Raw genomic sequence first — 23,323 nt, forward strand, 5'->3', positions numbered from 1 at the left:
CGTGGCTCATGAAGCCATACACGGGGCACCTTGACAGCAGCAAGGAGCGGTTCAACAAGAGGCTGAGCAAGTGCAGAATGACTGTGGAGTGTGCATTTGGCCATTTAAAGGCCATCACATTGCCTATATGAGAGGCTGGACCTGGCAGATGACAATATTCTTATGCTTATAGCCGCATGCTGTACGCTTCATAATATTTATGAAGGGAAGGATGAAAGCTGTAGTTAGGGCTAGACAACTGAGGCTCAGTGCCTGGAGGCTGAGTTTGAACAGCCAGAGACCAGGGTTATTAGGGGACGCAGCATGGGGCCATAAAGATCAGGGATGCCTGGAGGCAGCAATTTGAAGCTGAAAGCCACTAATATTTGTTGCTATGCTCAGGAGTGCAGTGCTTGTAATGCTAGGAGGTGATTGCATTGTCTGCACCAATCGTACTATGAAGGTTTCAGAAAACTGCCTGTTGCTTTGCAAGACTCTTTGCTTTCAATTAATGGAATAAAGATTGCTTTCAAACCAAAACAATTCTGTTAAAAATCATGAGGAGAGAGACCAAAAAAACCCAAAACCCAACACATCAGCACTGAGTGGGATGGGGGAAGGGAGAGTCCCAGGAAGAAGTGGAGCCCTGGGACGGTTAAAGATTTGTGTATGTCCAGATATCCTATCCAACCTTCTCCTTTGGAGTACAGTGCATCAGGTACTATACTTCAGCAGGGCTAAACTGCAGAGGGACGGGGGTTGAGTGCAGTGGGTACTGGGAGTGCGCAGGGATGGACTGTGGTGGGGCAGGAGTGGAATGCAGCGGGTACAGACTGGAGCCAGGAGGTGTGTTGACGGTATCTGGGGGGCGCATGGGAAAGAGTTTTGTGACAGCGGCTGCAGGGAGGGCGGGCGGGCGCAGAGCTGCTCGGTTTGCAGCGCTAGTAGCACCTGGAGCGTGTTCTCTTGGTGCTCCATAATCTTTAAGAGCCGCTCCCTGGCTTCCTTCTGGCGCGCTGCGTTCTCCTTCCGGTCCCTCTTCTCGCTGTCCCGCCACGCCTTCAGTTCTTGGTTTCGGCTGTGGAGTGCATCATGACGTCACGCAGAAAGTCCCCTTTACTTCTTCGAGGCCGCTTTCTAGTTCTGCGCAGCCGTTCAGCTGCCGATAACAAAGAGGGAGGCTGGGATCCCAAGGTCATCTCTGTGAAGCCAAAATGCAACATTTTACAGAAGCAGTATTGTTTGCAACACAGAGACCACTGATCCAGTGATTTAAAACACAGCCACTATTCACATACCTGTCACTAACTGGCTGACCCCAGGCAAGCACACATGGAGAAGTCACAAGACCCCCAAAATGGTTAGTAACTGCAGGGGCAGGGGAAATCAGAGTTCCAGGACTGTACTGTACACTGGGCATATGGCTCTTGGGGAGAGCCAGCACTGAAGGGGTGGGGTGGAGGGCTTATAATCATTACTGTCCCCACATTTTCCACAGGCTATGCTCATTATGGAAGATATCTTGCTGCTGAGTGTGAGCAGGGAATCAAGGGAGGGTCTTCTTCAAGACTGCGGCTTCCGCCCTGGGCCGTATGCAGCTCGCCTGTGTGCAGCAATGGTCCCCACCCCCCAGTGACATCAGAATGGAGTGGGAAAGTTATCCTTAATGGGGCAAGAAACAAAGCATTTCTGTCAAAGAACCTGTGGCAGTGGATTGCTCAGTATCTCCATGAGAGTTTCCTGGAGATCTCTGAGGCAGATTCCCGTGAATTGAGGGAGTCAATCAACACCCTGGTCCACTGCTCAGACTAGGCATGTGGTGGTACGCGCATCATACAGAGACACGCCTGCTTTCTGCAACCCTCCTGCCCCCAACAACTCGCGTCAGCAATTCCCCAAATCAAAGCCACTTACTAGGGGCCTCCTCTCCTGTTTGTGCTTCATCAAGCTTCGACAGCTGTGACTGCCTAACCTCCTCCAGGGTAGAGAAGAGCTCCTGGCTGCATGCATTTCTGACCTCCGAGTTGTCCTCTGCCTCTGGGTCCACCTACCTCTCCACATCCTCATCCAAGATATCCTCCTCCTGGCTCGGTCCACTCTCAACTGGCATGCAAGCCCCCGAAGTATCCACAGTGGCCTTCGCAGTGGAGGTGGGGTCACCACCAACTATCGTGTCAAGCTCTCTGTAGAACCGGCAGCTCATGGGCACAGCACTGGAGCGGCGGTCTGCCTCTCGCACCTTGTGGTAGGTGTTCCGCAGCTCCTTCACTTTGACCCTGCACTGCAGTGTGTCCCGGTCAGGGCCCCTTTCTGACATGCATTGTGAAATCGGTCCGTAGGTGGTATAGTTCCTACGGCTGGAGCGCAGCTGGGACTGGACAGCTTCCTCTCCCACAATGCTGAAGAGGTCCAGAAGCTCGGCATTGCACCAAGCAGGGGATCGCCTGGTGCGTGGAGCAGGCATGGTCACCTGGAAAGATGTGCTGAGACCACTGCACGCGTCACCGAGCAAACAGGAAGGGGACTTTCACAATTCCCAAGGAATTTAAGGGGTGGGGCTGATGATTGGTCACCAGAGGGCAGGGCAGTAGAGTTTAAACCGATGACCAGAGAGAGGCAAGAACAGGCATGGTGGGACACCGCCCGGAGGCCAATCGCAGCGCTGTAATCGACCAGGGTGTCTACACTGGCACTGCGGCACTGTAGCCCCGCTGCAGAAAGCTGAACGCCTCTCGTCGGGGTGGGTTTTTTACAGTGCTGCAACGGTGCAGTTTCTGCGCACTAAATGGCTTGGCAGCATGTACATCTCGGGAGTTACAGCGCGGAAAGCTGCTTTACTGTGCAGAAACTTGCCAGTGTAGACAAGGCCTCAGTGGCCTCACCTCTTCATTATTTACCACTCCCCCAATTTTTGCATCATCTGCAAATCGTATGAGTAGTGATTTTATGTTTTCTGGAGTGTAGTGGGAGGGGGAAGGGAAAAATTCTTAATCCTTTTTGCTTATTCCTCCCCTCACCCACGCTCCCCAACCCTACTGGCTGGGGTGTAGAGGTGGAAGAAGCAATGGTGTCTCCCCACTCCCCATTTCCTTCCCAGCCACTTCCTCATGGTGCTAAAGGGGGAGTATTCGGCATGCAGCCTTTGGTAGCTCCAGGCATGGGGGAGAAAGCATCTGGCCAGCCCTGACATCTTCATGTGGTGAGAGGGTCCTTCCTCCCTCCCTGCTGTTCTGCATGGCTGCACTGTAGGGCTAGAAATAATCTTGCCCTTATACAGTGACTTAATGTTTAAGGAATCAAACTTCAACCAGACATTCTCTGCAAGCCACTTACAGGCAAACAAGTGAAAGCAAAGAACAGTTAGCTTGCGTATTTTGTGCATATAATGGAAAGCAGTGCATTGTTAAACTTCACTGTGCAGTGTTAAACTTGGGGCTTCCCATTTATTTACAATGTTTGCAGGAGTCTGTGAAAGGTGTTTTGTGTAATAGTTCAAACAAACATTTTAAGAATATCCTGGGTGATCCATGTTCAACCAAAGCTCTCACTGGTTTTAATGGAATTTTAGGTTTAGTAAGTGCTGAATAATGTGGCCTAATAACAATCTGAACTCGTATAATCTATAAGCAAAGAAGTATAAATCTTTTATCTCCAAATACCAGTAGATTTAATTTACTAAATTCAGCAGTGATTCAATTAGTGATTGTAAGCTGGTCTGGAAATAGGTGTGAATTTAGCTACCCTTTTTTAATGATTGTGTTTATTAACAATGTGTGATTGACTATTTACAGGAATAATGTCTTTAAAAATGAAAACAGTCAATAATAGAATTGCTTTAAACTACCAGCATAAATCTAATTAGTAGTGTAGATAAGCAGTTTCCTTTGTTACCACCACCTGCTTTCATGTATTTTCTGTGCCTAGAGGGAATTCTCAGGAAGGGTATTTAGATCCTCTTGAATGCTGTAATGCCTTTTAGAGAAGGATTCTGATTCAACTCCCACTTTTGCTAGATTGATGATTAACAATGGAGATTATTTGCACCTTAATTTCCATGGTAGCTCTTTCTTGTCCTGGACTATAAATGTGTCCTTAGCGATATATTTAGGGATATTTTTGCTCCTCATTATTTTTGCTCCTTCATTATAAAAATGAAGCTGTAAATTATGTATGTTTGCCCAAGGCCCTCTCACTATGCCATATTTATTGAAATCTGCACAGAATGGACTGCACAGGTGTGGCGATATCACTGGATGAGCTGAATGAAACTGGCCCCCCTGTAAATTTCTGACAGCATTTGTTGACTTGCATTTGATTATATGAGCTTCAACATGGATCTTAGACTCTCTAGGGGTTTATTGATAACATGCAGAAAAAGTCAACATAACTTTATTTCCTTTTGTCCTTTTATTTCCTTTGGGGGAATACTAAGAATTGTTTACTTTTCATGCTACAGCTCAGCATTTATAGCCTAGAAATTACCATCATTTTCCATACACACTGAACACCTTTCTATGTGTGGTATAGATAAGACACCTATCACATTTGAATCCATAAGAAACCAAGTTAGATACCCAATGCCAGAAGGTGCAAGTTACGCTTGTGCCACTATGCCCCATATTCTTCATAGAAATATTGTTGTAGTATGATTATAAGCATAGCTAAGATGTATTTTCTGCAAGATGGGTCGTGTGAGGTAGTATTGGAAAGGTTATGATTTACTGAATATGATTATCCTATTTGTATGCATGTATCATTTTTGTATATAAAGTTAGGAATATTGACTATGCATCTGTACTACAAAAGTGTTTGCACCTGGGGAATGCCCACCAGACAAAATGCAATCAGTCTGGCTGGTTAGCTGGGGACAAGTCAATGAACCATTAGGGAGAACAATAGGTCTTTGAAGATGCTAATATCCCAGCTTCCTGGGATGCTACTCATGGCTGCTTTGACACTGCAGGATCATGTGATCATGTCACCTGGTACTGGATTCCATGATAGAATACCAGTATTTTTCCACTGATGGGGGGGGAGGAATCACACTGGAAAATGAAGGATTCCCACCATATGTAAATCCTATTTAAGTCAGGGGAGTGAGATGATCAGGGTTTATTCTTCTCTGAATCCCTGCCCAGGATGATTGCTGGAAACATCTAACGGTAAATTTCTGCAGAACTCTTCTTCCGAATTTCTGTCCTGAGAATGAACTAATAAAAATAAAACAGAAACTCAGAGGGACTTCCCACAGCATCTTCCATTACCTACTACTGTTTTTAGTTGATCTTTTGCATATGTGGTGCTTTCTATCCTTGAATTAACTCACAGCTTCTTTAAAGGTTTCAGAGTAGCAGCCATGTTAGTCTGTATTCGCAAAAAGAAAAGGAGTCTCTAAGGTGCCACAAGTACTCCTTTTCTTTTAGCTTTTTTAAAAGTACTGAACATGATGGGGGTTTTTGTCTCTGAATAGGCATTGTCTTTCTGATTGTTACCTGTTTGTCGTACTATTCACAACTGTGGAATTGTTTGGATCAATCATATTTTTGTTACACTCCTTCAGGAGCATATGTCCACCTCGTTCCCTGCATTACTTCTTGCATGCCAATTATATTCAACACATAAAGGTTCTAAGATCTATGATGAATGACCTTGTTTTCATTTTTATTTCTAACTCATTTATCACATAGACTCCCAGGCCTCACATGTCCATTAACATGATCCCTTATAATGCACTGATATGAACTTCTGTCATTGCTGAATTCTCATTCTTCGGAGTGCTCAGAATCCATTTGGAATAAAAGTCACACTATATACTGTTATGAGGTTTCAAAGTCTCAGGGCAAATGCTCAGTGTTTAATGACATCATACTATACAGTTTTTGTGAGCAACTGAAAAGGAAAATTTCCCCCCTTCCCCCGCCAAGTAAATTTATCACCGACTCCCTCCTTGGGCAAATATCTGAGGTAAAAGATGGGCTCTATACTGTTACCTAAAGGTTCGATTCCAGGCTCAATTTATTAATCAAAGATTATTAGTAAAAGATTAATCAGCATGATACAGAAAGTCAAATACATTATCAATATGGGGAAGTGATTTTGCAGCCTGATGCATTCCAACTGTCTTGCAGAAATTCCCCCCTTTATATATTATACTTTACGAAAAAGAGACTCAGAAAATTTCATACTCATGACCTATTGACTTGTGGAATTCCTTTCATGGCATCTCAATTTATATAATTGTGATAAGCTAAAGACCTCTATCAAAAGTCCTTATCTCACAAATTATAGAAGACATCTGTAACAACATGTGTTCACTTTCTTGGTTTTCTGGACATATTTCTGAAGATCAGTGGGTCAGAGAAAGACATCACGCACAATCTGCCATTTGACAACACACAAAGATTTAGCCTGAATATGAAGGATTATAGTTATAAAGCATTATGGGACTTTGGTTCATCTACAAAGGATCGTTGGGGTCTGGTTCATCTGCTAACAGCGTCATGCCTTGGTGATCTCACACTTGACCTCTGTCACACCAGTCGGGGATGTCTTCCATTGAAAATGTGGCATTCGGCCTTTAGAACTTTAAATCTAGCTTGAGCATCACACCCAATTTAAACTGTTGTGGCACTGTACCAGGAGGCCAGTAGTTTGTCAGCCAGGACTCAAGCTATATAGGGCTTTAAATAGCAATATTAGTGTCTTGAATTGCATCAGGAAGCCAATGCAATTGTCAGAAAACTCATGTAATGTTTCTTGTAACTAAAAGCCAGCAGTGGGCCAGCAGTATCTTCTGAGTCGCTTTCTAGGGTAGTCACAACTAGAATTACTCTCAGTAATCTAATCAATCACAGAAGCTTGGGTGACTGGGGCAAAGTCCAGATCAGAGATAAACAGCTACAGTTATGGGACCAAGTACAGCTGAAAAAAAGCACATTCTGGCCTAGAGAAGCACCTGGAGTCCCCATACCTAGCTGTAATCCCTCCTCCACAAACTTGCATATATCTAATCTTCTCCTCAACCCCCATGTCCACTTAACACACCCATTTATTCCTTGTGACAGGGTATATTGTGCCTCTCTGCCCCCTGTGGAGGCATCAGCGCTCTGACATTCCCCGCTCAAGGAAAATCTATTCAGACCAGATGACCAAAAAGACAGTCCTCCAGAAGCCTAGAAGGGCCAGGAAGAAACTCTGACCAATCAAGAACCAGCAGGCCAGTTAAGAAGGTATAGCCTTCTTTTGTTCAGGGTGGAGCTGGGTAAGACGAGGACAGAGGAGGAATGCTTCGGGGTTGACCCAGAACCCAGGCCTAGTCAGGCCTTGCCCTAAGCATTGCAGCTAAGCATTTGCCTTTTTTCTCTTTGGTGCAGACAGCTGAATCCTGATGTGCTATTTAGTTATTTGATTGTTTAGAGACGGATGGTAAGATCACAGCACAGGTCATCCTGCCCCAAGCAGATAGCCAAACCTTGCAGACTAAGGTGGGAAGTACCTGCAGTACCACTTGTGGCCCTGAAGGGGGCACTGAGAGCAGCCCCAGCTCCCACATACCCCTCCACATGACCTAAATCCCAATTACACTCCTCCATACTCCACTGTACAGCCTACCCTCGTCTACATTTGACATCCAGCTCACACATGATGCATGCACAACTAACTCCTTTGCATCCAACAAATGCACATCCAACTCATTCTTCCTCTCAACCTGACTGGCACCAATAAGAATCTCCTTGAACCTTCATTCCTTTGAGAACCTGAACCAAGCAGGTTTCTTTTTTCAGGCTTCAGGGAAGTATTTGCCACTTTCAGTTCTTTGTTCCTGGGTGGCCTTCTAACACCTTCCCATCAGACGCTGTCACTGGGTAGCTCTCTGGCCCTCGTCTCCCATCCCATTTCTCTTTTAGGGCAAGCTATCTGCTCCCTGAATAAACATGGGGAAATAGTTTTACTTTGTGTAATGACACATCCATTGTTATTGGTTATATAAGGAAGAACTGTTTTCTACACAAATGCCTTAGGCTCTGATCTTGAAAATATTTATGCATGTGCATAACTTTAAATGTGTGAATAGTCCCATTGAAGCCCTTAAGTAGTTCTGTTTGGAAAGTTTAACCATTCTACGTGCAAATTGTTCTAATTGAAGTTGAAAAAGCACAAGGAGGACAACTGCTTGCATACACTTTGACAAAAGGATACTTTTGATATTCTCTGCTTGATGTGTGGGTTTGCATAATTTCCAACCATGCTAAGAGGAATTATGAAAAAAAAAAAAGGAGGGGGACTGGGGGGGGGAATAAATTGACAGCAATTTGTGGAGTAGTTTAATGGCTTAGCTTAAAATATTTTTACAGGCTATGTGTTCAAATTAGAATTCACAGGAAAAAATACGAAATTGTTTATTTCTCTCTAACTATAGCTAATTCCCCTGCTTATATTCACATCGTTGCTCTGGCTCTCATCAAGCTGCTGCAACTATAAATAGCAATGTAGCCACAGGAGGATGGGTAGTGGCAGGGGAGTGCTGAGCCATGCCAAGTACCTATCCACTGGTTTCAGGTTTGTGCTTGGCCTGGCTCCGCATGTCTCTGCTACCACTCCCCGCGCTACTGCAGTGACGCCGCTCGAGCGGGCGTATGTGCATATAAGCGGGGCAATCGTTCCCCGGCTTTGAGCTGTAAAATGTACATAAAAACTCATCAGCTCAGTTGCACCCTCATGTCTGATACCTCTTATATTTGGACATTTCATAGTTGTAAAGTATCAATTTCTGTGAGAGGTAGGAAGGTAGGCAATGGGGTGAAGTGATGGTAAAAAGCTTAAAGCTCTTACAGTGTGAGAACTAGTTTATAGTATGTGAAGTATGGTACAGCTTTGAAGATGATTGGTAGAAGTACAGTTCTTAATCAGTGTAATTCATAATTTGCTGTTAGTGGTTTTGTAAAAAGTGATTCCCGATAAATGATTTATCAGCACAGTAAAAGATTAAGCAAATTGCTGGTTCCATCGCTGAGCAGCTAAAATTCCATGGTTCCTGTGGAGACCTAAACATGTACTAGAGACCCGCTATATTTTTGGCAGCTAATTGTCCTGCATTCCTTTGAGAAAAAAGCATTTATAGCTTGGATTTTGGAGGGTGGGGATGGGAGGGGAAACAATCCTTTTGTGAATGGTTGCCTCTTCTTCCTCAGACTTGTATACACTCGGGAAAATCACAACTATTGTGCTCCTGTGTCCTGCAACTTGTGTTTGAAAATGTCCTTAGTTCTAGCATAGACATCATTTCAGCTCCATTACAGAAAGTGTGTTAGATGTGGTGCAGCAAATAATAATTAAATATTTGTTTGTATAATTTTTCTTATGCCCGAAAACCCTGAGGGTCTAATACAGTATTATTATTTTTTTAATTAAAAGTTGCTATGGACAAATGCTAACCAGGGGAAGGTTTTCAGGGAAGAAAAATAAAAACCCAAATCCCCTTTCAATGCACCCCACAAACATAAAAAGACAGCACCCTGACATTCTATATGAGGAAAAGGGCTCATGATGACCAACGTAGAAGGATGGATAGGTTCATTGATGGGAGGGATAGGTCCATCAATGGCTACTAGCCAAGATGGTCAGGGATGCAACCCCATGCTCGAGGTGTCCCTAAACCTCTGGCTGCCAGAAGCTGGGACTGGATGACAGCAGATTGATCACTCAGTACATTGCCTTGTTCTGTTCACTCTCTCTGAAGCATCTGGCACTGGCCATTGTCAAAAGACCGGATACTGGGCTAGATGGATCGTCGGTCTGACCCAGCATGGCCATTCTTATGTTTTCAAGGATACCACTGATGCATTTTGGCATTTATCCATAATATTCTCCTTAAGTGATATCTGACAGCATGGGAAGGATTCAGATTCTAGTAATATAGGTATTTAGTAGCAAGGCTGCCCTGCCCTCCCACCTTTTCAGGGGCTAGTTGTCTTCTCTTGCCGTGCCAGCTACAGCTGCTGTGATAGACACATTTTATATGCCACCATCTACAAACACACATAGCTAACATAAGAATGGCCATACTGGATCAGACCAATGGCCCAGGTAGCCCAGTATCCTGTCCTCCGACAGCTGCTGGTGCCAGATGCTTCAGAGGGAATGACCAGAACAAGGCAATTATTGAGTGATTCATCCCCTGTCATGCAATCTTGGCTTCTGAAGTCAGAGGTTTAGGGACACCCAGAGCATGGGGTTGCATCCCTGACCATCTTGGCTAATAGCCATTGATGGACCTATCTTTTGTGAATTTATCTAATTATTTTTTGAACCCAGTTATACTTTTGGCCTTCAGAACATCCCCTGGCAATGAGTTCCACAGGATGACTCTGCATTATGTGAAGAAATACTTCCTTATGTGTGTTTTTAAACTTGCTGCCTATTAATTTCCCTGCATGATCCCTGGTTCTTGTATTATGTGAAAAAGTAACACTTCTTTCTTCACTTTCTCCACACCATTTGTGATTTTTATAGACCTCTATTGTATCCTCCCTTAGTCGTCTGTTTTCTAAGCTGAACAATCCCAGTCGTCTTAATGTCTCCTCATTTGGAAGCTGTTTCATACCCTTCATCATTTTTGTTGCCCTTCTCTGCACTTTTTCCAATTCTAATCTATCTTTTTTTGAGATGGGAGAACCAGAACTAGATACATTATTCAAGGTGTGGGTATACCACTGATTTATATAGTGGCATTAAGATATTTTCTGTCATATTCTCTATCACTTTTCTAAAGGTTTCGAACATTGTGTTTAACTTTTTGGATTGCTGCTGCACATTAAGCAGATGTTTTCAGAGAACTGTCCACAATGACTCCAAGATCTTTCTTGAGTGGTAACAGCTAATTTAGAATCCATCATTTTGTATGTTTAGGTGGGATTGTGTTTTCCAGTGTTCATTACTTTGCATTTATCAACATTGAATTTCATAAAAAGAAAAGGAGTACTTGTGGCACCTTAGAGACTAACCAATTTATTTGAGCATGAGCTTTCGTGAGCTACAGCTCACTTCCTTGGATGCATACTGTGGAAACTGCTGAAGACATTATATACACAGAGACCATGAAACAATACCTCCTCCCACCCCACTCTCCTGCTGGTAATAGCTTATCTAAAGTGATCATCAAGTTGGGCCATTTCCAACACAAATCCAGGTTTTCTCACCCTCCGCAAACAAACTCACTCTCCTGCTGATAATAGCCCATCCAAAGTGACCACTCTCTTTAAAATGTGTATGATAATCAAGGTGGGCCATTTCCAGCACAAATCCAGGTTTTCTCACCTCCCCACCCCCCTCCAAAAACCACACACACAAACTCACTCTCCTGCTGGTAATAGCTCATCCAAAGCCCACCTTGATTATCATGCACATTGTAGGGAGATTTCAGAGTAGCAGCCGTGTTAGTCTGTATTCGCAAAAAGAAAAGGAGTACTTGTGGCACCTTAGAGACTAACCAATTTGGTTAGTCTCTAAGGTGCCACAAGTACTCCTTTTCTCATTGTAGGGAGAGTGGTCACTTTGGATGAGCTATTACCAGCAGGAGAGTGAGTTTTTGTGTGTGGTTTTTGGAGGGGGATGGGGGGGGTGAGAAAACCTGGATTTGTGCTGGAAATGGCCCAACTTGATGATCACTTTAGATAAGCTATTACCAGCAGGAGAGTGGGGTGGGAGGAGGTATTGTTTCATGGTCTCTGTGTATATAATGTCTTCTGCAGTTTCCACAGTATGCATCCGATGAAGTGAGCTGTAGCTCACGAAAGCTCATGCTCAAATAAATTGGTTAGTCTCTAAGGTGCCACAAGTACTCCTTTTCCTTTTGCGAATACAGACTAACACGGCTGTTACTCTGAAACCATTGAATTTCATCTGTCACTGTTGTCCAGTCACCCCGTTTTGTGAGATCACTTTGTAACTCTTTGTAGTCTGCCTGGGACTTAACTATCTTGAGTAATTTTGTACCATCTGCACACTTTCCCAACTCACTGTTTATCCCTTTTTCCAGATCATTTATAAACAAGTTGAATAGCACTGGTCCTAGTACAGATCCTTGTGGGATTCTGCTGTTTACCTCTCTCCGCTGTGAATACTGACCATTTATTCCTACCCGTTGTTCTCTATCTTTTAACCAGTTACTGATCCATGAGAGGACCTTCCCTCTTATCCCATGACTGCTTACTTTGCTTAAAAGTATTTGGTGAGGGACCTTGTCAAAGGCTTTCTGAAAATTCCAGTACACTATGTCCACTGGATTGCCCTTGTCCACATGTTTGTTGACCCCATCAAGGAATTCTAATGGAGTGGTGAGACATGATTTCTCTTTACAAAAGCCATGTTGACTCTTCGCCAACATATTGTGCTCATCTATGTGCCTGATAATTCTGTTCTTTACTATAGTTTCAACAAATTTGCCTGGTACTGAAGTTAGGCTTATTGGCCTGTAATTGCTGGGATTGCCTCTGGAGCCTTTTAGAAAAAATCGGCGTTACATTAGCTATCCTTCAGTCATCTGGTACAGAGGCTGATTTAATGGATAGGTTACATACCACAGTTAGTAGTTCTGCAATTTCATATTTGAGTTCCTTCAGAACTCTTGGGTGAATACCATCTGGTCCTTGTGATGTAGTACCATTTAATTTATCAGTTTGTTTCAAAATCTCCTCGACTGACAACTCAATCTGGGACAGATCCTCAGGTTTGTCATCAAAAAAGGGCAGCTGAGATGTAATCTCCCTTATATCTTCTGCAGTGAAGACTGATGCAACAAATTTATTTTGATTCTTTACAATGGCCTTGTCTTCCTTGAGTGCTCCTTTAACATCTTGATTGTCCAGTGGCCCCACCGATTGTTTGGCAGGTTTTTGCTTCTGGTGTTCTTAAAAAAGATTTTGCTGTTAGTTTTTGTGTCTTTTGCTAGTTGTTCCTCAAATTCTTTTTTTGGCTTGTCTAATTATACTTTTATGCTTGACTTTCCAGAGTTTATGTTCAGGGTTGACTTCCACTTTTAAAAAGATGTGTTTTTGTCTCTAGCTTTCATCACCACAGTATCTGTGTCCCTTTGATCGACAGGCACTTTATTGCTTAGGCCTTTAATAATTAATAATGAGCCACTGAATGCACCTTTTATTTCATAAGATGCACTTTATCGGCAGTGTTCTTAACTCACTGTTACATTAACAGGTTTATTGACTGAATCACAATTAACAGTTAACAGTTTCATTATTTTAAATCGAACCTCTTGTTTAAAATAATCCATCCAGTAAATTGCTGACTCCTGCTGTTTAAGAACTTGCAGCCTTTTGAAGAGACAGCTGGATTAATATATTATTGAATATATTTAGAATCCTTTAATGCTGATTTCACAATACCCTTCAAGTAAACCACACTTACAAAGTACAAAGGTATGAACAGAGTTTTGCGATTAAATTCTCAAGGGTTCTTTCAGTTGTGGTGCCAGTAAAAGGTTGCATGTGTTCTGAGAAGGCTATAAATAACAGTAAGGCAATGAACTTAATTCAGCATGACATTTCTATTAACAAGAAGGTAAAGGAGAGCACTGTTTACAAGAAGACCAACTGTCTAGTATACTTTGGGTTTGGGGTATCAGGCTGAGAATGGAGCTGAGTACAGCAGAAATTAAATTTTTGGGAGGGTCTCCATTAGAGGAATAGATGCTTCCACAACCTTTGTCAGCCCTGAAATGGGAAGACTATCACCATCTTCCAGCAAGAATAATTTATTGGGTTAAGAAATATGTGTGAGAGCTTTAGCTATTATTAAGATAGTGGCTCTTTGTTACTTCCATTGGATTTTGAGATAGACTGTCTGTCTGGTTTTGAGCAGGTTATCCACTGTTTTGACTAACAGTAATTAAAATGAAATGGCAGATGTTTCTTCACTATGTACCTTTTTGTCTGTCTTATTGAGCTAAATTATGCTGCTGATCTCTACTGGGCCTGCTGAAGTACTGAACTAGAGCTGTACAAAGCAACCATCTCTCTCATTAACCACTGGGAAATGCTGTGCAAGAAAGGGGATCACTCAAGCCAGCAGCAGGGAAAGAGTAACTGGCAAATATCTGTTCCTTTAGAAATTTCTCTTCATCCCTAAATAATAATACTCTCTTTTCCTGAGAGGAATAGGGGATAGAAAAGAAGGGAGTGGAGGGATGAGAAGAAGAAAGTAAATAAAAATGGAAATGCTGTCAAACTCTCTGATTTATTTTTTAAGAGTTTAAAAGTGGCATCCCTATTTGCTGTACAGTAATATAGATGGTCATTGCCTACATAGCCCTCTCAGCTTTCTTGTGAATTATGATCAGCCTTCGCACATTTTCTTTGCACCCCTGACTGCCTGAAGTTGGGTCACATCATAAGACACTGTTGAAAATGGAAGACAATGTAGAGAGCACTACTAGCCATGTACACTCTTTTAAAAAAATCTATTTAATAGAAATTAGAGAAAAAGAGCACTTGCAGATATTAGATTACCTAGTTCAGTGACGGCCAAATGGCTACCGATGACGTAAGCCCCACGGGCAGAGACAGTGTTTTGTCCTGCACCTCACAATGTAAGGGGGCCTGGTCCATGAATAGGTCTCCTAGGTGCTATGATAATACAAATAAGAATATTAAGCCCAGGAAGACTAAATGTCTCGGCAAGCAATGCATCATCTTGATCTCAGACGAGACTGCCTGGAAGAAGATGAAATATTGCACGGTGATACCTGTGTTCATTCTGAGCTACGTCTATGTTACAGATGACAAAAGCTTCAGTGTGTTTTATTTCATGCAAATTAAGTGGGGCCCTCTGTGATGTTACACCCCATATTTGTCATAGAAATATTGTTATGACATGAATATGGCATAACTAAGATATGTTTTATGCAAGGTGGGTCATGTGAGGTATCATTGAAAAGGTTATGATCTACTGAATGTGCTTATCCAATTTGTATGTATATATGATTTTTGTATCTGAGGTTAGGAATATTGACTTTATAACAATTACAACTGCGTGTGTACGTGGAGGAACGCCCACCAGACAGTAGGCAATCAGCCTGAATGAGCCATTTAAGAAGGACAATAGAACTTATAGAATATTAGGGTTGGAAGAGACCTCAGGAGGTCATCTACTCCAATCCCCTGCTCAAAGCAGAACCAACATTCACTAAATTATCCCAGCCAGGGCTTTGTCAAGCCGGGCCTTAAAAACCTCTAAGGATGGAGATTCCACCACCTCCCTAGGTTCATTCCACTGCTTTGGAGATATTAATCTCCCACCATCCTGAGGAGCTTTGTTGCTTTGACACTGCAGGGTCATCTGATGATGTCACCTGGTACAGAGTACCATCTTGGACATTGCTGGTATTTTTCCACTGGAAACAAAGGGTTCTCGCTTTATGTAAATTCTATTTAAGGCTGGGGAGTAAGACAAATAGGACTGGTCTCCATTGCCTCCCAGTCCAAGAAGGAAGATTGCTAAAAACACCTGAAGGGAAAGGCAGGGGTTGAGTCCAGGCTGAGACGGGTCCAGTCTGTAAAGAGAAATAACTGGAACTCTAAGCTACAGAAACTCTGCAACTTGCCTAAAACAACATTTAGGGTGAGAAATTACATTTTGTAATCTGTTTCTTGGGTGTATTAAGCTTCATTTGCATGTTTTGTTTTATTTGCTCAGTAATCTGCTTTGTTCTGTTTGCTATCCCTTATAATCACTTAAAATTTATCTTTTACAGTTTATGAACTAATTTCTTGTTTATTTCAAAACCCAGTTTGTGCCATTCATACCTTGGGGGGGGGGGAAAGCTGTGCACATCTCCCTCCACATTGAGGGAGGGGGTGAATTTTTATGAGCTTGCGCTGTGCAGAACTTTCTATACAGTTCAAGACAATATTACTTTGGGTTTATGCCGCAAAGGAGGTGTGCATGTGAGTGGTGGGAAATCCCCGAGCTGATTCCTCCCACACAGAGCTGATCTCAGTGTCTGTGTCCGTTTGCAGCAGGGTGTGTCCCTACCTGTGTATGTGTGCTGGAGAAGGCTTGAGGGCCTGGCACACCTAGGGCAGGGTGAGGAAACCCAGGCTGGTGGAACAGGCAGAACCAGTGGGACCCCAGCACATCAGGTGGCATCCCGGACAGGGGGTTCAACCTGCCACACCCTCATCTCTTGGAAAGCTGCTGATACAGTGTTTAGTTGGTCATAGCTTGGAGGCCCCAGATGTGGTCCATTCCTCATTGCAGGGCAGAGTTGCTCTCTACAGTGAGTAGATTTTTAAGGGCTTCCATTATTTTACTCTTGCAGGCATTTGGACAATCATTCTCAATCCACCGCAAAGTGGCTGAAGATGGTGAAACACGTGAAGAGACTCTCCTGCAGGAGTCTGCATCAAAGGAAGCTTATTACCTAGGGAAGATCTTGGAGATGCAAAATGAGCTGAAACAGAGCAGGGCAGTGGTCACCAAGGTTCAAGCAGAGAATGAGAGGCTCACTGCTATTGTCCACGACCTGAAAGAGGTAAATTGATGAGGGTGAGGGAGGTGGGCAGGGGATGGGACTAAGAATGGGGTTTTTTTGAGTTTGATAAATGGTATGGCTCTGAGTCTCAAAAATAGCCTTGCATCTATAAATATGGGAGTATCCTGCGGTAATCAATCCCAGGGACACCGCAACTGTGTGTGTGTGTGGGCGGGGCTTTTAAAAAGAAAACAATCACTGTTTTGAAAAGCTGCATTTGAAGTAAAACCAGGTCAGAAATTTATAATTTGAAAAGCACAGCAGGGTTTTCATCACTTACTGTTCAGGACCTGCAGAAAGATGCACTTCTCATAAATACCTGTTTTTTGTGTTCTCTTCTGTTCAGATGATTTCCTCTCTTCCTCTCACTTTCTGTTTTCTCACTCAGATTATTTTCGGTTGGCTATGCCTAGCCAGAGCTACCACTGCTTAGTTGTTCACTCTACTGTACAGGGGTCATGAGTTTGGTCATGTTTTGAAAGTTGGGATTAGGGAGGAAACAAACTGGCTAGCTAAGGTTACAGACTCCAGAGAATACATGTCTTCAGATTTCCTAGTCTTACCATTTTCTTAATAGAATAATGACAAACTGAATGAAGTGTAATAATTGGAGGTAACTACGCATCTCAGGTGCTTGTAGGCCTTTGGCCTGAGGAATAACCGTATCTCACATTACCCTCATACTCATATCCAGAAGTGTCCTGTTGCTTACATAGCTCATTGCTCCTCTCCTTCCAGGCATGCACATCTCACTGAGATTGATATCATAGGTCCTATGTGTCAGTAGGGAGTCAAGAACTGAGGTGCTGTTCTACTTTAAGTGACTGTGGACTTTGTCCCGTGTTCCACTACTGACACTAAGGCTTTGCCTACACTTGCAAGTGAAAGACAAAACTTTTGTCTTTCAGAGGTGTTAAAAAAGCACACACACCACAAAAGACAAAAGTTTTGCTGATGACAAGCGCCAGTATGAACAGTGCTTTGTCAACAGGAGCGCTTGCCTGCCGACAATGCTAACGCTGCTCGTTGGGGGTGGGAGTTTTTTTGTCGGCAGGAGCACTGTCTCCTGCTGACAAACAGTCGCTATGCTGCACAACTCTTACCGGCACAACTGTGTCGCCAAAAGCTGCATAGTGTAGACATAGTCTAAATAGAGTAGACAGAATCAGGCTCCAATACATAGAAACAGGTAGGAGAAATGCCTGCCACATTTTTGGGAGCTAGACAATAACAAAGAACTGATAAGTGCTCATGTAGTCATTACTGGCTGCTCTTGCCTGATTGCTCAGTTTTCAGAAAGCTGTTTAGTACATACTCTCCCAATCTGTGCCATATTCAGCCAGTTATTTGCAGCATTATTGTAGCCATGTTGGTCCCAGAATATGAGAGAGATAAGATGGATGAAGTAATATCTTCTATTAAACCAACTTCTGTTGGTGGAAGAGACAAGGTTTTGAGCTACACAGAGCTCTTCTTCTGATCTGGGAAAGGTAATCCCTTTTTGCAAAACAATCACTCCATATCTGACCCCTCAGGCCTCACCCTCAAAGGAAACCTGCACAACACCTTCAAATGACAAGTTTGGAAGTTTAAATTCATAACTTTGCTAGACACTGAAAATCATGGATTCAGACATACTGGCTTTATGTGGGCATGTCTACACATAAACTGCTACAGCAGCACAGTGAAGATACAAACTACGCCGATGGGAGAATCCCTCCTGTTGGTATAGGTATTCCACCTACCTGAGATGCTAGGTTGATGGGAGAATTTTCCCATCAACCTACTGCTGTCTACACCTGGGGTTAGGTCAGTTTAACTGCATTGCTGAGAGCTATGGATTTTTCACCCCCCTAACTGACATAATTATACCAACCTAATTTCCTAGTGTAGACCAGGCCTGTTTCTTTACAACAGTCTGTAACCTACCAACCCTTATTTGTCCCAAAACTGCAGAGATGTTAATGACCCACTTCATTTTGAAGTTACCACATGTGTTAACGCCGATGTTTAACAATCTGTTCTACTTCGTATTTAGCTGTGACACTCTGATTACCTTTCCCACACCCGAAGAAGAGCTCTGTATAGCTTGAAAGCTTGTCTCTTTCAACAACAGAAGTTGGTCCTATAAAAGATATTACCTTACCCACCTTGGCTCTCTAATATTCAACCAGTATGTTTAATAATCCATTTACAAAAAGAAATTGGAGAAGAACATGGTCTTGTGCTGTATGAGTAGAGAAACAAGCAAATATTAAGTCCAAAATCCTTTTTTTTTTTAAGAGGGGCTGTTGTTTGTTTTTTAAAATACTTAATAAAAAAATCATAAAGTACAAATTAAATTTAACCTCCCCATGTTTTAAAAAAAAACATTTTAACCACTCCTCCACAATGCTGGAGATAGTAATTTTTGTGAGTGTATCATAACCCCACAGTATTCTGGTCTGGACTCAGTTGATCCCCTTTGGTGTGGAAAACAGATTGTTGGAGTCTCCCAGTGCAGGCCCTGTTATAGGTACCATGTTGCTAAGTTGCTTGAGGAAAGTGCACCTCCAACCCCCATCTGTGTTGGGAACTCTCTTCTGATTGGGTTCTGCTTCTTATTCTGGTCATGTGTTTCAGAATCAGGATGCTGATCATGTACTGTAGGAGTGTCTGGTCAGCAGTTTTCCAACAGGGCAGAAATATCTGAATCCCTGCAAGGATATTTTGAACAATCAGGACATATTTGAAAGCCAATGGTTCTTATGAGCTCTGTGAATTGAGTAATCCCAGAGTTTAAAAAAACAGGAATTATTCCAACGATGTGCCATACTACAGTCTGTCAAGCTGTTTGAGCTGGATTTTCCTCATTATAAAAGGGGGATGGGGGCTGTCAGGGCTTTCTCTGTGAGGCCTGTGGGACTCTGGAACTTGTCCCACCCATCCTTGTGTGTGTGTCTGTCTCTTTCATGTACACACAGAAATAGGTTCAAATTGGTGCAAAAGACACCTGTCTGAGAGGGCTGAGGGTACGTGTCCCACAACAATGAAAGGTGGAAAGGAGTGTCTGGAGGTCTCTGACTGGCTGAGTTCCTATTGAAATTATTACATTAATGCTGCTGAGACTTCATTGTATTATTAATGATGTGTTGTGAGGTCTAGAACCTCGGCTAGGCATCCTAAAATTATTATTTTAAATCCAAATAAATAAATAAATAAATAAAATAAATGTTTTCAAAAGTAAGCCCGTCCTTTGTCCTCCCCACCCAAGGCCTCTGGCTTGTGACATTCAAAATTTGTAGTCCTAGAGTTTAAGGCCAGAAGGGACCATCAGATCATCACATCTGACCTCCTGTATGTTACAGACCAGCAAGACTACCCATCACCCATACACTACAGCCAACTACCAACATTGATTAGAGCCTCTTAAAATCTTTCAGTAATCTGAACCAGAGACCATATTCCGTTTTCATTAACTAAGTTTATAGTCATGAGGAACATTTTTCAGTAATCAGTGGCAAAGTTCAGATATATTATGGGAATAGTTGCTGGCCTGTGTGTCTATAGAAATCAATATGGTTAACAGCTTATTTAACCTTTTATGTAGCTGCATGTGAACTGGTGAAAGGTGAAAATAAGGCCAAAAGTGTCACAACGTAACAGGATCTTTTTACAATATAATCTTTATCTTCTGTCACTTTTGCTGTGAATTTTGCTATATTTTAAATATTTTTGGTTTTTATGGGGGAGATTTGCAAAGGCACAAATGGCAGTTAGGAGCCCAGTTTTGCCATTTGTGCCATTGAAAATCTCCCCCTAGAATAGGATAAGGGGGCTCAGTGCTTTATAGTCCAGCAAAAAGATGAGGTCTCTGACCTGAGGAGCTTACAGCCCTACTTTAGGCTAATTCCATATAAACAATATGTGACCAGACTCAAAATCCGGAGCAGGAAGCTCTTGCGAGGGGGCCAGCTGTGGAAGGACTCTACATGTATGGGAACTGTAAATCTGATCCGAGCACAGCTGACAGGATGTAGAAAAGCATGAAGTTAAGAGTGGGAAACCGTATTGAGGGGGGCGGTTATGAGATCAAGTTGGGCGTAACCAAGATCTTGAGTTTGGACGTAGGAGGAAAAGAGCAGAGATATAGGCAGAGTTGGAACTGTGCAAAGCTTAAAAGGGTAGGCTGAGGAGTTTGAACATGATGCAGATAAATCCCGTTTTTAGTCTCCAAACACGTTCACTGATAAGTTTTAAGGGCTGCCATTCATTCCAGCTCTCTTCAACCTATGGAAGAGGAACTTCAGATGAAACCTGGCAGACAAAGGGGTGAAACCATATTCTGTGTCATTGGAAACCTCTGCATAGCTGTTAGGATTGCAGAAAGGTACAGCCACCAAAAACCATGGCTGCCTGCAATCCAGTAGATAAAATAAATGAACATCAAGGCTTTGGTAATGGGAATGTTAAGGAGCTTAACCATCAGCGTACACCTGGTTTCCAGAGGGCATGGGGAAATAAGTAGCAGTGAAAGGGTGGATGGGGAGAAGAGAACAGGGTACACACTCCCCACAGACCTCTATCTTACACTGAGATTGGGCTGAGAGAGAAGTTTTAGGATCAAGTCCTGACCCTGCTGAAGTCAATAGCAAAACTCCCATTCACTTCATTGGCGTCAGGATTTCCCTTTTAATACCAAAAGGATATGGTGGATGAAACTTTGGACTATTTCTATTTCAAACCCATGCCAGACTTCACTGCTTCAGCAATTGAAATAGTTGTGCTGTGGATTTTTTCCAAGTATGAATAGCTACTATCAGGACCTTAATCACTAGCTATTATAATTCCTTTTGTTCTGGGCCATTTAATGATGGAGAAATTTAACTGTGCATGAAATGGCCTTTTTGCTTCCAAAACTTGAGCAAGTTTTGTACCCAAATTGATTTTCATTCCAGAGACGTTGGAATGTTTGCATTTTTATACTAAAAAAAGGACCCTTTAAAAAATAAATATGGGCTGTTTTCATTCGGAAATGATCCTTTAATCAGTTAAAAAAGCCACAATTATTTATGGTTTCTCCTCCCCCCCACCCCCAAAAAACCACAAACAAACGGAATATATTTGAAAATTTTAAATAAGATGTGAAATCCTCAAATATTGAGGTTTTTAAATTTTGTTTAGTGTTTTTTTTGCAGTAAAAACACAAATCAATTCAAAATTTTTATCACGTTACCCTCGTTCCTGATTTTGTTGTCTCTCTGATGCTAGCTAGTGGCCATATTTTGAACCTGCTCAATCTACTGAAAAATAACTAAGTATTCTTGCCATGAAAGAGTAATTGTATTATCTCCTTACAAACACCTATGTAGCTTTGTAAGAAAGGATCCACTTCTAGAGAGGTAGGAAGGAAAGACCTGAGAAGTGGTTAGCATGGCTTTCTAAACTGGCACCCACTTCACAATGTACTGTTGATAACTTTTATTTGAAAAGAAGCATAGAAGCTGGATGTCAGAGTGGCCCACGCAGATTGCTCTGAGGGTCTAGAACTGCCAAAGAAAAGAAGAATTGTTGAGGCACAGGTGGCAGCTGAACTAAAATTCATCTTTTCACTTTGCAAAGAGAGCACTCTTGTCACAATGAGTGATACGAAAGCAGAAGTAGTAGCAGTGAGTAGCTCAGGCATGAGACAGGTTGTAGGATAAGTCATGTAAAATTGGCATCCGTGGTTTCCTGTCTGGTTGTTCCTCTAGTTAGGAAGTTTTTCATTTATGTATTCCTAACTGTAAGAACAGTAGGACAATGGAACAGATGCCTACGGAGGTCGTGGAAGCACCTTCACTGGTGGTTTTCAAAAGGAGGATGGATAGTCATCTGTCTTGGACGGTTTAGACTCAACAAATCCTGCATCTTGGCAGAGGGTTAGACTAGGTGGCCATTGCGGTCCCTTCTAACCCTATGGTTCTATGATGATACCATTGTTGCATGTTGAAATTTAATAACAATTCCAGATTGTCAAATAACAGGATCAAATGGAATTATTTAATCAGATTATCAATCAGAGATTAGTACAGTACTAAACAGACTACAGAAAGAATAGATACATTACCACCCTTGGCCTCTGCCATGTACATTGGCCAAACTGGACAGTCTCTACGTAAAAGAATAAATGGACACAAATCAGACGTCAAGAATTATAACATTCAAAAACCAGGCAGAGAACACTTCAATCTCTTTGGTCACTCAATTACAGTCCTAAAAGTTACAATTCTTCAACAAAAAAACTTCAAAACCAGACTCCAATGAGAGACTGCTGAATTGGAATTAATTTGCAAACTGGATACAATTAATGTAGGCTTGAATAAAGACTGGGAGTGGGTGGGTCATTACACAAAGTAAATTTTTCCCAATGTTTATTACCCCCCCCCCCCCCCCGCTGTTCCTCAGATGTTCTTGTCAACTGCTGGAAATGGCCCACCTTGATTATCACTACAAAAGGTTTTTTCCCCCACTGCTCTCCTGCTGGTAATAGCTGACCTTACCTGATCACTCTGTAACACCCATTGTTTCATGTTCTCTGTGTATATAAATCTCCCCACTGTATTTTCCACTGAATGCATCCAATGAAGTGAGCTGTAGCTCACGAAAGCTTATGCTCAAATAAATTGGTTAGTGTCTAAGGTGCCATAAGTCCTCCTTTTCTTTTTGCGGATACAGACTAACACGGCTGCTACTCTGAAACCTGTCTTTTTATAGGGCATGAGACAAAGAAACCCCTTTTTGGAAGGAAAATTACTTTCCTACGATTAATTTCACTTT

At 42.5% G+C, this 23,323-nt stretch overlaps 1 protein-coding gene across 10 annotated transcripts in view; it reads left to right on the forward strand.

Annotated features, from left to right (window-relative positions):
* Positions 1 to 23,323, forward strand: part of BICD1 (BICD cargo adaptor 1) — a 260,014-nt gene that overhangs the window by 97,664 nt on the left and 139,027 nt on the right. For all 10 annotated transcript variants that reach the window (XM_073321762.2, XM_073321652.2, XM_078850128.1 and 7 more), the window contains exon 2: positions 16,313 to 16,525. In XM_073321762.2, the coding sequence (XP_073177863.1) occupies positions 16,313 to 16,525 (213 nt within the window). The remainder of the gene's footprint in view (positions 1 to 16,312; positions 16,526 to 23,323) is intronic.

The sequence above is a fragment of the Lepidochelys kempii genome, chromosome 1 (genome assembly GCF_965140285.1).
Source record: "Lepidochelys kempii isolate rLepKem1 chromosome 1, rLepKem1.hap1, whole genome shotgun sequence".
Taxonomy (NCBI): domain Eukaryota; kingdom Metazoa; phylum Chordata; order Testudines; family Cheloniidae; genus Lepidochelys; species Lepidochelys kempii.